This window comes from Sardina pilchardus, chromosome 23 (genome assembly GCF_963854185.1).
Source record: "Sardina pilchardus chromosome 23, fSarPil1.1, whole genome shotgun sequence".
Classification (NCBI taxonomy): Eukaryota; Metazoa; Chordata; class Actinopteri; order Clupeiformes; family Clupeidae; genus Sardina; species Sardina pilchardus.
Window position 1 is genome coordinate 22,342,034 of NC_085016.1, and position 13,888 is coordinate 22,355,921.

General features: G+C 44.3%; 2 protein-coding genes and 1 long non-coding RNA gene across 3 annotated transcripts in view; all 3 read left to right on the forward strand.

The window, feature by feature from the left end:
- The first annotated feature begins 159 nt into the window (after window positions 1-159).
- Window positions 160-5,549, forward strand: mtx2 (metaxin 2). Its single transcript, XM_062527340.1, has 10 exons — window positions 160-340; window positions 1,197-1,244; window positions 1,326-1,372; window positions 1,602-1,674; window positions 2,003-2,079; window positions 2,795-2,887; window positions 3,634-3,672; window positions 4,159-4,284; window positions 4,754-4,830; window positions 5,063-5,549. The coding sequence occupies exons 1-10, from the start codon at window positions 301-303 to the stop codon at window positions 5,262-5,264; spliced, it is 822 nt and encodes a 273-aa protein (XP_062383324.1). The 5' UTR covers window positions 160-300; the 3' UTR covers window positions 5,265-5,549.
- Window positions 5,550-6,782: 1,233 nt separating this feature from the next.
- On the forward strand, window positions 6,783-8,774 carry LOC134070864 (uncharacterized). The gene is made up of 2 exons (XR_009936996.1): window positions 6,783-7,035; window positions 7,838-8,774. It is a non-coding gene; the product is annotated as an uncharacterized LOC134070864 (long non-coding RNA).
- Window positions 8,775-9,310: 536 nt separating this feature from the next.
- pibf1 (progesterone immunomodulatory binding factor 1) overlaps window positions 9,311-13,888 on the forward strand; it is a 40,095-nt gene continuing 35,517 nt past the window's right edge. Inside the window, exons 1-5 of the mRNA XM_062527341.1 lie at window positions 9,311-10,091; window positions 10,259-10,359; window positions 11,304-11,502; window positions 12,883-13,002; window positions 13,478-13,611. Coding sequence (XP_062383325.1) covers window positions 9,846-10,091; window positions 10,259-10,359; window positions 11,304-11,502; window positions 12,883-13,002; window positions 13,478-13,611 — 800 coding nt within the window. The 5' untranslated portion in view covers window positions 9,311-9,845. The remainder of the gene's footprint in view (window positions 10,092-10,258; window positions 10,360-11,303; window positions 11,503-12,882; window positions 13,003-13,477; window positions 13,612-13,888) is intronic.

The following is a 13,888-nucleotide window of genomic DNA, read 5'->3' on the forward strand; positions in this document are numbered from 1 at the left end:
TAAGCCTGTGCACAAATGACGTAACCACTTGTAAACAAGTAGAGATCAGACTTATCAGATTGATTGTAGAAGGCAGACTGAAGGCAAAAGCTTGTTGGTGATGACCTGAATTACCACAATGCGATTGGCTGTTCTTTGTACATGCGCAGTAATATTGAGGAAGATATTCCTTAGCATTAGCTAGCAGGCTCCTGTTTGAGCATGCCCTTGTGCTCAAAGCCGTGTCTAAAGCTGTTACGACATTGCATTGTATACTATACCTGAATTGTTCTTCTGTCTTGCTTGAGAAGAGCTTTTGTCATGTCCCTGGCAGCGGAGGCTTTCGTTGGGCAAATAGCAGGTAAGGTGGCTAACCAGCAAGCTGCGTCTAGCCTTCTACCAATTTCAGACTAGCCAGAATGGGCAACCTCAGTAGATGGCAACCATCTAGCAAGCTAACTAGCGCAGCTACGATGAGTTATTGACATTTCAGGGCCTGAAGGTTGGAAGGCTAATGTTTTACGTTTTTGACGTTTGTGTATCAAGTTTAACTCCATTCATTGAAAGGAATTTGCTATGATGTCCTTTACAGTAATGGTGCGTTCACAACCTACATGCCATGTGTCTAGGCTGGTTTGTAATGTGTCCCCATTGATAAAAGCCCATCCCCTTCAGCAGCAACCGTCTGACAGCACTGGATAGAGGACACTAGTTGTGCATAGGGAAGCAGCTGGTCATGTTTACAAAGCTATTCAATATACAGACAATTAATTACATTGTCAAGCAGTCGTGACACGTCTGCACTGATTGTCTGTTTAGCCTACATTACACGTAAACTCATTCATTAATTCTTTTATGTAACATTTACAGAATAGTGTCAAGGTCAAGATCATATAGAAATGTGTCTCTTTTTGCATATAGTATTTCTTTATTACATCAGTAATGTAAGGAGTATTTTGCATTACCCTAGATCAGAACGGCATGCACGGGAGTCTTGAGTAACCCAAATCCCGAGAGTCAAATCCGTCCTTGTTTGTAACAGCACGGCCTTACAGAAGGACGTAGCCTATAGATCATTGCTCCGCAGTCTTCCCCCTCCCAGTATAGCTAACGATTCGCAGCTGTACATACATGTACACTATGTATCTGCTGTCACGCTATGTAACCATACATACACGTCCGGGTGAGCTCCGCTGATATAATAATGTTCTTCACAGCTGCAGAACCGTGGCCGGAGAGCGCGACGCTTTACCAGCCGCTCAATGGTAAGAACACATAGATGCTAAAAGTCTCAGAATTGATACATTGTAAATATTTCTCAGTAATCGGTGTATGCTTGTTTATAGATGAACAGATCCTTCTCTCAGACAATGCCTCTTCTCTGGCTGTCCAGGTAGGATTGAGTTGTTGGTTTGCTTTTTTCCCCATCCTGTTTACATTGTAGTGTATGTTGTGTGTGGTGTCTTAAGCTGCTGGGACCTTGAATTTCCCCTTGGGGATCAATTAAGTATCTATCTATCTATCTACACACTTCAGCTGTAACTTTATATGAACAATTGCATTGCAAAGTGTTTTCCATACAGTGCGTGCTCTCTGATAAGTTGAGTTTGTTTTTATGTTAGGCCTACCTGAAGATGTGTGGTCTACCCGTGAGGGTGTCATGTCGTGTTAATGCAGAGTTCATGTCCCCATCAGGTCAGTACTGCTGTGAGCGAACTGTTACTCCTTCTCTCTTTCTCTCTCATTTTCTGCCACTCTTTCTTTCTTTCTCTCTCTCTCTCTAGCTCTCTCGCTGTTATACATACATACACACACACACACACACACACGCCTTAAGGTTTTATGATTTAGAGGGACACAAGACTATCTCTGTGTTTTTTAAACACACAATAGGACTGTGTTGCCTCACCATGTCACATCATGTGTTATGATGAGGTGTATAACTGGTCCAGTATGCCACGGCTCATGTGCTGTGTCTCCCCCCCCCCCCCCCCCCCCTCCCCCCTGCTGTTTTCTCCTGTAGGTAAAGTCCCCTTCATCCACGTGGGAAACCAGGTGGTGTCTGAGCTGGGGCCTATTGTCCAATTTACCAAAGCAAAGGTAAAAGGACATATGGTGGAGTTTATCTGATGCTGTCTCCGTCTGTCTGTCTCCTCTACCCGCTCTCTTCCTCTCCGTACCCCCCGCATGTTGCATCACTCTCTCCTCTCATCCCTTTCTTTTCCTCTGAATATCACCTCTGTTCATTTCATCCCTCTCTTCTGGGTTCTAATTTAGGAGTGTTAATACTGCTGATAATCAGAAGAGAGGTTCTGTTAAACAGGAATGCTAGCGAGCTAGCCTAGCACGCTGACTTTGCCTTGCCTTGCCTTGCCTCGCTTAAAAAATAATAGAAGAGAATAAACAAACTATTAAAAATGTTTACAGGTAGCACCTGATGATCGTGGTTGCTGGCTTTAGTGCAGTCTACATCTATCTGTTGCGTTTAATTCTTTCTCTTGACCCATTCCCAACTTTTGTAACAAAACTTTAGCAGAGACTGTGATATTTGTTCTGCTCTGTCCCTCTCTGTAGGGCATCATATCATAACAAAACTGTAATAGAGACTGTGATGTTTATGTTGACATTGATTTCTTGGTTCTCTCCCTTCTCTGACTATTCTCTCTGCTTTCTCTCTCTGTTCTCTCCCCCTCTCTGCTCTCACTCTCTCCATTTTCTCCCTCTTTCTGCTCTCTTTCTGTCTCTCTCTGCTCTATCTTTCTTCTCCTCTCTCTGTTCTCTCTCTCTTCCCCTCTCTCCCTCTCTCTCTCTGCAGGGCTTCTCCCTGAGTGAGGGGTTGGATGATGTCCAGAGGGCTGAGATGAAGGCATATATGGAGCTGGTGAACAACATGCTTCTTACTGCGGAGGTAAGGGTCACTCATACTGAACTGGACCTGAACCCGCTCTGCCTATTATGGGAGAAAGAGTCCTAGGGACTGTATGGGCTCTTCTCATTTGTCTTTTTATCTATACCCCCTTCCTTCCTCGGTCCTCCGGCTCGTTCCCACTGATCTATAAAGAACACTGGATAGACTATCCCATTGTTGCTGCCCCATCATTCTTTATCTAGATCAGTGGGAACGAGGACCGAGGAAGGAAGGAAGGATATATAAAAAGACGAAGAGAAGAAGCCTCGTGTTCAACAGAGGCGGACATCTCCTGTTCCAGAAAGTAAAAGTCCTGCCATACATTCTTTCTACCTGTGCACTTAACACCGGTGATATCAGTAATTATCTGATCTGCCTGGCTGCTAATTAGGATGAGCTGGTTTACTAAATTGGTTGGATCAAATACGTGGCAGGACTTTCACTTTCTGAACCAGGTATGTCCGCCTCTGGACTGTTCAAGAAAGACAGTCCATAGGCGTCCCTATGCTTAGGCCTTTAGTGATACAGGTGCAGGTGAGGCAGGTAAGTGTAATCCAAAAGTGAAGGATCTAAATCACCGCACACTTACCATTCTTTTTTTTTTAGATTTTATTTGGTGTTCCAGGATGCCTTCAAATCCAAAAAGCATTAATTGCCAGTTGTTTATGATGACATGACTAATGCTGGGAGCAAGAGTACATGCCCCTATGCCTGACCATGTCTTTGTTGATGTTTTTTTCCCCCAGCTTTATATCCAGTGGTGTGATGACACAACAGCAGCCGAGGTAACTGTCCATATGTACTGGTGTCATTGCTAATAGGGTTTCAGATGCTGGCTTGATTATTTCCATAAACATGCTGTCAGCCCCCGCCTGTTGTGTGCAGGGTGCTATGCCAGAATCCTTTTTTTAACACACACACACACACACAATCCTACATTTTTAACACACACACACCCATTCACACATAGACCAGATTTGCAAATAGCTAGTGATGTATAATGACTTTGAACATTGTTATAACTTTAGGCATAGAAATGTCTTAACAACTTTTTAAACTGTTTACTGTTAAATTGAACTATTGTATTGTTGTTTTTTATCGCTTTGGACAAAACTGTCTGCCAAATATAGCCATAGCCATAAATGCTGATGATGTATACATGTTGTCTATGTTCATGGTGCGAACAAAAGGCGTTCCTAGCATCTGTAAAACAGACGACTTTACAAGTCAGTGAGTCACTGTGTGTGTGTGTGTGTGTGTGTGTGTGTTAGATTTCTCGGCCGCGGTACAGCAATCCCTACTCCTGGCCCCTGAGCCACATCCTGGCCTATCAGAAGCAGTGGGAGGTGCGGCGGAAGATGAGCGCCATCGGCTGGGCAGGGAAGAGTCTGGAGCAGGTGAGTCTCTGGTCCTCGTACCTCCAAGTGAATCTCATTCCCTTCCGGAATGATGGCATTGTAGTATATAAAGAGCTGGGTTTGCATGCAGTAGCCTGAAAAGTTGTGGGTTCCCAGCTGCAACCATTGTGCCCTTGAGCAAGGCACTTAACCCTGAGCCGCTCCCAGGAGTCCGGCCCCGCAGTTCATTGACATTAGGAAGTCGCTTTGGATAAAAGCGTTGGACAAATAAAGAAAGATTAAGAAAGATTAAACTTAGTTCAGTCCTGCTGTAATAGTGATCTCATGTCAGCATTTCATTGCAGAACCGAACTTTAGAACTTTAGTGGTGTGATATATGAGGTTGATGAAAGGGTGGTGGTGTATTCCCAGGTTTGTTTTTAATAGTTCATAAGTCATGTCTGTATGTTGATGGTAATCTGATCTATGTGTGATTTGAATGACGGGTCCATGTTGGTGCTGTCTTCAGGTTTACGAGGATGTGAGTCAGTGTTGTCAAGCACTTTCACAGAGACTTGGTACCCAGCTCTACTTCTTCAATAAACAGTAAGAGACGCACGCACGCACGCACACTCACAAATACACACACACACACAGACACACACACACACACACACACATACACACACACTATATACATGCACGCACACACACACACACACACACACACACACACACACACACACACACACACACTCACTCACTCACTCACACTCAGATATGACTCCATACCCGGTCCTAATGCTCCTTTGATGACTGTTGTCCCTCTGCCACACAGGCCCACGGAGTTGGACGCTCTTGTTTTCGGTCACATCTTCACCATCCTGACCACCCGGCTGACCAGCGACGAGCTCGCCGAACGGGTCAAGAGCTACAGCAACCTGCTGTCCTTCTGCAAGCGCATCGAGCAGACCTTCTTCGAGGAGTCTGACCAATCGTCAGGCTCCTCGCGTTTTTCTAAAGGCCCCTCCCTCACTTGAGGTTCCGCTCGGCCCGCTGCACAACGTTCCAAAATATCCTCAACCTTTCCAGCCGCCGCCTGCTCCATCGCCTCCTCCTCCTCCTCCTCCCGCCCGGAATGCCATACACTGAAGTCCCACAAAGGCAACCATAGCGCTTCTTTGTTGTAAAAATGCTTGGATGTAAACAGATGTAATTCTTTTATTTGGTTGTTTTTTTTTTTCACTTGCTGTTATCCTCCTCATATTGTATTATGTACATGGAAAGTGCCTATCATTATTAAAAGTACACATCGCACCCGGAAAGATCTCTTTCTATTCTCGGTTCCCAAAATAGAAAATGTCTCAGCCTTGTGTTGGGCTCCGCTGGCTGCTGCCTCCCATGTTTAAATAGGTCACATCACAGACAATCGGCGCCCTCTGCTGGTAGGCAGTGGAACAACCAATGGCCACAACGATGATGATGGCCTTTGGTGAGATTGTGAAGGCAAATCAGTGAAATACAACAAGACAGCTGTCGAGGGTACTCCACTCTTAATCTTAGTTTATTCAGATGTCGGTGAGTTGTGATAATTCCATACTGTCAAATATTTGGATTTCACACTGTTCACAAAAATGTAGCCTGTTTCAACTTAAATTATTTGGTTATTTCGATGCCACCCGTGCAGTTAAGATCAATTGACTAACAGTGGGCCTCCTCTGGTTAGGGATAGTTGCTACTGCTAGTTGACCCTTAGTTACGCGTTACAGTTCTTTTCGAGGAGGGTGGTTCAGATTTCCAAATTATTGTAGGCCATTCTTTGCATATTTCCTCTCGGCTTGACAGCTTCGTGTTGGAGCTCTAAAATGTGCTGTTCCTCTGCGGCATGTGATCTGGAACTTATCAACCAACAGATAGTAAAATGTTGAACTGAGGTCTCATTAATCGCCTCTATTGCACAATGATCACAGTGAAGCAACTAGGCTACATTTCTAAATTCAGGCTTGGCTATAATGCAACATGTTCAGCAGGATGAGGGGGTCTGTTTCAAGGCACATTTTTCTGGATTTGAAACAGTATGGTGCCCGATTGCTTGGCCTATAATGTTTTATGGGTTTCTTTCCTGGCGACCCCATGATTTTCTTTTCCATCTGCAATGGGCATTCAGACCTATAGGCCTATCGGAAAGACACTTAATCAGGCATAACACTTCACTTTACATAGTTGGACTGAACCGGTGTCAAAAGTTTCACTTGGTTATAGGCTAACTCTTTTTCATGCAGTCAGTCAGTCGACCACTTCTCACATTTCCTATAGATCCCGTAAACTGGATTCCACAGACGGGACCCACTTAAGTCTTGCCAACCACAGATTGATCAAGCGCCGTCATGGCGCGGGAAGCATTTCCCACCCGCATTCTGACAGGTACCTGACAAGAGCGTGAGGCTCTCACAACCTTTACCAAGCTCGCAGAGCCCCCATCTGTGCACCAAAGGGAGCCTTCTCTCTCTCTCTTTCTCCCTCTCTCTTTGCTGCGCGCGTCCACGAGTACGCGTTCACGGTTGGCAGCTCCACGTCGACATTCTTTGAGCAGCAGTGTGTAGCACCTCACCAGTTCTGCACAGAAGCACTGAGGACGGCCGACAAGAGCGATTCAACAGGATAAGACGAGAATTCACCACGTCTGCACCGAACTTAAATGCGCCCCGGACTCGAATCAGATCCCCCCGGTCCTTCGAATCCAAGCCGCAGGCTGCAGCTGGCTACAGACCGCGCGGTCACCGGTACTACAGGAAGACAGGTACGACAGAGGTAAAACCTACCATATGCTGCCAAATGGGAATTGTTCCATCTAATTTTTAAGGGCTGGAAGTTGTGAATTGTTCAGTGTAAGTTGTGCCCAGTGGAATTTGGTTCGTATATGTTGCCTCGTCTACTGCGGACTTATTTAACTGAAAAGTTTTTAAAGGGCAAGAAGTTGGAATGCTGACAATCACTGTGTGATTTTCTGCAGGCACAGTTACATATGAATTAAGTCCCAAACTACTGCATCACTGTAATGGTCGTCATAAACAGTGTGTCTAAACCAACGATTGTGTGTAACTTTGAGTGTGTTTTAACCTAGTCACATATAGAAATATTACTGAATCTGAAAACAGACACGTCAGCCTTTTCTTGACGGATAGGCTGACTGCCTCCCCCCCAAATTGTTAACCTCGCAGGCTCAACCTTGAGGTCTGACACGTGTTAGTTTAGAGTTGGGATAACGATAAACACGCCGGTGTAACCGGTAGAGTTCTCTAGTGCTACGCGAATACCACAGCGCATGATACTTCTGGGGTGACGGAGGATCCTGCTAACAATCAATCTTGATATTTTAAATATTTTAATGTTTTTTTAATTGAAAGAGGCCAAATACATACAGGTAACCTTTTCAGAGATAATTGTATGAACAGCTGTTTCAGTTTCAATGCACAAATTAAATAGAAATAAATGAAAGTCATTATTTTTGTCTGTGTCTCTTCAGACACTTGTTTGTTGACACAAAGCACACACGAAACTTACAATTTCACAGATTCTTAACCATGTGTTTTTGGTTTTTCTTTGATTTCAGGGTGCCCATATGGGTCTTCAGGCTGCAACATCTGGTCTGTCCTGGTGTGTGTGAGTGTATGAGTGTGTGTGTGCGTGTGTGTGTGTGTCTCCTAGAAAGAGAGAGAAACTGGCTCTCCAGGTGAAGTTCTGTGATTCACTCAGACTCTTGAGTGTGTATGCAGTCAGTGCATTACAGAACTTTGCCTTGAGAGCTGCCCATCTCCAGCAGTCAATCAGTCGGTCATCGGATTTGGGTCCGTCGGCCGGCGCTGTGGACGCAAGGAGAGAAAGATCTCACCATCGTTTCCACATCTCTTCGGCTTCCACCAATTAAACTGCTCTCAACCAGCCTGACTCTTGTCACTTGTCTTCTCTGCATCCGTCTTCTTATACTTTTCTGTAGGCCATTTCTAGTGATTCTCTGTCTCCTTTTGCCTTTGTGTCTTCCTGTTGCTTTATACAGTCAGCGATATTTACCTCTTCCTGGTCAGCGCTCAGCTTTTCCCCAGACATGCTTAATCCCAATAGTGTAACTATAATGTCATGATATGATCATTAAAGGTGCACTTGAATGGGTATTAATGTGTTATAAGCCTATATGGTTAGAGGTTGGCCTTGGACTGGACGGGGATGGACTGCATTGGGTCTGCGATGAATATCATCGGTCAAAGAAAATCCTCTCAGGACCTGCACTGAGTTCATCAGAACCCTCCTGGCTTTCCCTGACTCCTCGAGGTTCCAAATGTCAGATGAAAAATGTCACCCTGTGGTTCTTTGAAAGAAGATGGATAAAGAAAGTATGTCGTGTCTGCTGAAGGAGTCACAGGGAAAAAATCCTAGGTAAAAATCTGTATTTGTCCCCGTTATTTTTTCTGGTGACTGTATTTCACAAAATCCTGAGATGAATGCTTTAGCTTGCTATGAAATAAACACTAACTTGGTTATTCACTGCAAAATATAGCCGTGTCATTGATATTGTCTAGAATGGAGCTTTTATTCCATTCATTCCTTTTTATTATTATTATTTCACTCTCGGTGCTGCAACACCTCTTGGTAAATTATGATGTGTGTGCAAGAAATGTACAAAAGCCTTATCTTTAGCATTTGCAGAGGAAAAACAATATGACTGACTTTAAAATGGTCCATGTAGGCCTAGGCTACAATGTTTCTCAATGAGGCTTTCATGTGAAAAGAGAGGGAGCCATTATAAGATGGAATACATAACTCTTTAAGAATGCACATCAATTCAAGCCATTTAATAATGCTCAATTATTGAACAGTTTTAGCAGTCATAACAACTTTACTGCGTAAATGATGAAATATTAGAGATCTCTTCCAAGAACATTGAATCATTTAGTCATTCAGATGTTGCTCGTTTGTCCAATATCAACTTTGTGCAGTAGGTGGCGCCATACCCTACAAGCACAGCTCACAGGAACCAAAGTTACTCTTCAAGCACTTGTTGATCATTCTCCAGTTTGTTGTTGTCCAGTAGCTGCTGTCATCAGCTGACCGCGGTCTTCAAGAGGTTGTAGCGGGACTCTTAAATCAAATATCGCGTTGCTAGTTTGCCTATCTTTCTGCAGATTAACCAGGTTGGCTTTGCTCGAGGAATAAAACGCGTTTATATATGAAGTGGCATTAACGTGACCATGAGTTTGTTATTGTTCAGCTCGATAAATTGACTCTTAAAAGAAATACCAGATTGCCAGCATTGCTAGTGCTATCTATCTCTAGGTCGTTAGGGTCTGGTAACGATAGCAAACGAAGGAGTTGTGTGTCCTTTGAGTTTTAATCAGACCTAAAGCTGGGTGTCCTTGATCTTAATGCAGTATAATAGCCTACGAGTCTAGCAGCTACCGTTAGCTTGATTAGCTAATCTCTGCTCAAGTAACGTGTGTGTTGTTCAGGCATTAAAGTGCGTAAGGGTGAAAGATAAGTTAGCGTTAGCTAGTCCTTTAATAATACTATGCTAACAAGCTAAGACTGGACAACTATCTTAATTCACACACGTTAACCGAGTAAACATGCCACCCAAAAAACATAGGAATCCGTCAGTGAATATTTCTAGCTCGATAGAGTCTGAAGATTTCAGTTTGGAGACGACGGTACCCACGGAGGACATCTCGTCATCTGATGAAAAGGACAAATCGCAGAAAATCAAACAAATCATTGAGCGTAAAGAGCTGCTGCACAACCTTCAGCTTCTGAAAATAGAGTTGTCTCAGAAAAACCTCATTATTGATAATCTGAAAGTCGACCACTTGACAAAGGTAGGACAATAGGTATGCCTAGACTTAGGTGGTGCATGAAGACAAGCGATATCATAACCATCAGAACTATGGCTATGATCTAGTTTACACAATTAATGTAGGATGTCACGACTACACAAACACACGCCGAATTAATTATTTGCTGCAATGTTTTTTTTTATGGTCAGACGGAGGAATTGGAGGAGAGGCTGAATGATGCTTTGCACCAGAAGCAACTGCTGGCGCTTCGGCTGGACAGCCAGCTCAAAATGCAACATGATGATCACAGGTTTGACAGTCTCACGTGCTCTTTGCCTCTGGCTTTGTCACTATTGGTGTGATCAGAGGGGCCAGTAACTAAGTACATTTACTTGATTACTGTACTTAAGTATGATTTTTGAGTATAAATACTCAAGGAAATACTCAAGGAAATACTCAAGTTTGTACTTTACTTGAGTATTAATATTTTTGGGAAACTTTTGTGACATTTACTGCACTACATTCTAAAGATAAATATTGTACTTTTGACTCCACTACATTTGAAATATGACCATGAAATACTTGTTACTTTGAACTACTTTTGATTCCTTTGATTCAAACCACTTTTGATCCATATTGAAGTTAATTTAATTGAAGTTCATTCATTCATTAGTTCAATTTGAAGTTGGCTGGCTGTGGTAATGACGGCGACAACAGATTCTTCATCAGAACATCCTCCATGTAGCCTGTGTTTCCTGGAGACATGTCCTAAACTAATTGACCCATCGTGAATGGAGTGACTGGAGATGTGTGCTTGTATCGTTGCCCATAGACATTTCAGCTGGTTGTATTTAACCAGTGAACTAATTTAATTTATGGGATATCATTGTGATGATGTTTGTTTGTTATGTCTAAATTTCTGTGCGTAAAGTGCCTCGTGCTGCACATGTTGTTCTTGAACAATGTATTATATGAACTAGAAAAGCATTCAGAGAGCGCTAACCTCTGCCAAGTGAAAACATAATAGCCTCCCTCAATTTAATCGTTTCTTCCTTGGGTCATTTCAGACCTTCCCTGAAAATTGAATCAAAATCCATTCATAACTTTTTTTAGTTATCTTGCGAACAAACAAACAGACAAACGAACAAACAGACTAACAGACAGACAGACAAACAAACAAACCCCAAGGAAAACATAGTCTCCTTGGCAGAGGTAATAAAGCACTTCCTTACTTCCCTCTGCTGTGTGTGACAGGAAGCAGCAGGCCCTGCGTAAGCAGGAGATGGACGCCATCTTGCTGCGGCAGAAGCAGCTGGAGGAGACCAATCGGCAGCTGGGCGAGAAGGCCGGGGACCTGCGGCGCAGCCTGCGCGACCTGGAGCTCACCGAGGAACGGTACCTGGAGCTCAGGGAGCTGCCCGAAGACAAGCTCTCCATCTCGGAGTATGTGGCGGTAAGCAGCAGCAGCAGCAGCAGCAGCAGTAACAACTAGAAAAGCGCTCGGAGTGCAGACCTCCGGCAAGTGAAAAACAGAATGGCCTCCTGGATCAAGACAGTGATATGGCTCACTCCCGAAATGTTAGTTTTTTCCTTGGGTCATTTCAGACCTTCCCTGAAAATTTCATCGAAATCCATCCATAACATTTTGAGTTATCTTACAGACCAGACAGACAGACAGACAGACCAGACAGACCAGACAGACAGTCACATAGACACATAACCTCCTTGGCGGAGGTAAAAACAGCAGCGGCACGCTGGTCGGTGGTAGTCTAGTGGCTTATCTTAGATGCACATAGTTAGGTTGCGTAGCCTTACTGCATGCCTGTGGGGTTTTCCGACAGTCAGGGGTGTGTACTAAGAGTGCCTTCAAGCGTAACTGTAATTTGATTGGCTGGTGCCTTGCGTTGCGTTGTTGCGTTTCTGCAGCAAAACATTTGTCAACTTTTTTAACGGGGGCCATGGGAGGCAAAGCAACACAACACAACGGAGCCACGATTCACTTCGGTAACGGAGGACGTTCGCCCGTGTAAAGTGAATGAGCTGTGTCCCCAGCGCTGCGTTCAATGCAAGCGCCTGTGAGCACCGTGAGGCACTCGAGCGAGCTAAAGTACATTAGTAGATAAGCAATGCAGCGCTGGAACAGGTGGGGGCACATGCGGCCCAAATGCACACCAGATGCTGAACGCATGGCTAATCAGAAGGGTTGTTTGATGCCCAGCTGCCATCGTCCTGCCCTTGAGCGGGGCACTTAACCTCCGAGTTGCCCCAGGGAGTCTGTGCCTGCAATTATTTGACATCTGTAAGTCACTTTGGATAAAAGAGTCAGCCAAACCAAGCATAAAGATAAAGGCATTCAAGAGCAGCTGCGCCTAGGGCACATTGGGTCAGAGTTTATATCGGGGGATATTCCAAGGAGATGGTTCATATAAGATATTTAGTCTGGGAACGTGCGCACATCCAGATTAAGGTGCGCAAAGCCAAAAGTCAAAGATCCAAAGTGAAAAAGAAGGTCTGCGCTGAAAAAGAAGGTCTGTTTCGAGCATATTCATAATATCAGGCTGAAGTGACTCATCTGATTTTTTTCGTGATCACAGCCAATCCTATGGAACCTTGGAGGTCATTGCAAGATATATTTTACATATATCAAAATAACATGTGGTCATTTTACTTAAGTGTATGCGGAGATTTACTCTTACCCTGATTTGTCCCAAAATCACGTACATATTATAAATGCATCAGTGGAAATGATCCATGATGTAAATACCCGCAGAACATAAGCTGGGTAATACCAATCTGCATAATAAGAGAACAAATTTTCTTTTACTTGGCACAGGTGCGCTTCTATGAGGTCGTGACCCCTCTGAGATCGCTGGTGACGGAACTTCAGGGGAGGAAGAATGCCCTGTCGGATGACGTCGAGAGCAACAGGGGGCAGCTGAAGTCTCTGATGGAGGTGACAGAACATACCCTTTTTTTAAATGATGTGTTTATTTACCTTTATTTAATCAGGGATAGAACACATTTGAATTGCTATCTCTTTTTCAAGTGGAACCTGACCAAGAAGACAGCACACAAAAAGACATAAGATAACACTGATATGTCACTGGCTGTATTTTTCGTTTGGTAAAACTTAAAACTCTTAAAAGCACCGGATAGATGAAAGCTGGTTAGCCCAGACACCAAAGCGTTCTGGAATGTGTCTCTGTGAAAAGGCGGGAAAATCATACCACCACCGTCTCCTCATGCCTCTTTTCTCTCACTCTCTCTCTCTCTCTCTCTCTCCCTCTCCCCCCACCCTCTCCATCTCCCCCTCTATCTCTCCCCTCTCCCACTCCCTCTCCCTCTCTATCTCCTCTCTTCTTCTCCTCTTTCTCTCTTTCCTCTCTCTTGTCATCCCCCCACACACACACACACACTCGGCCCTGTAGAGTTATGAGGAGGAGAGGAGGCTGCGGACGGAGCTGGAGCTGCGGAGCCAGCGTCTGACCCTGGAGCTGGCCGACACCAAGCAGCTCATCCAGGAGGGCGACTACAAGCGGGAGAACTACGACCGCATCAGACGGTGAGCGCTCTCTGCTGCCCTCGTGTGGCATAACAGGGTACTGCATCAGACAGGGGACACTGTGACCAGGGTGATCAGGACTTTCTGGATGCAGTTTGATTTTTTATCAAAATCTATGTCCATGCAGCCTGTCGGATGTCTCTTTCACATGAGATTTAATTCAACATATATTTGTGAATGAAGACGTTTATCTCACTCCATCGGTCTCAACTGCGCTTCGAAAAAACATTCAAAATGTCCAATAGGAATTCTGTGGAATATTGCATCAGCAAGCAAT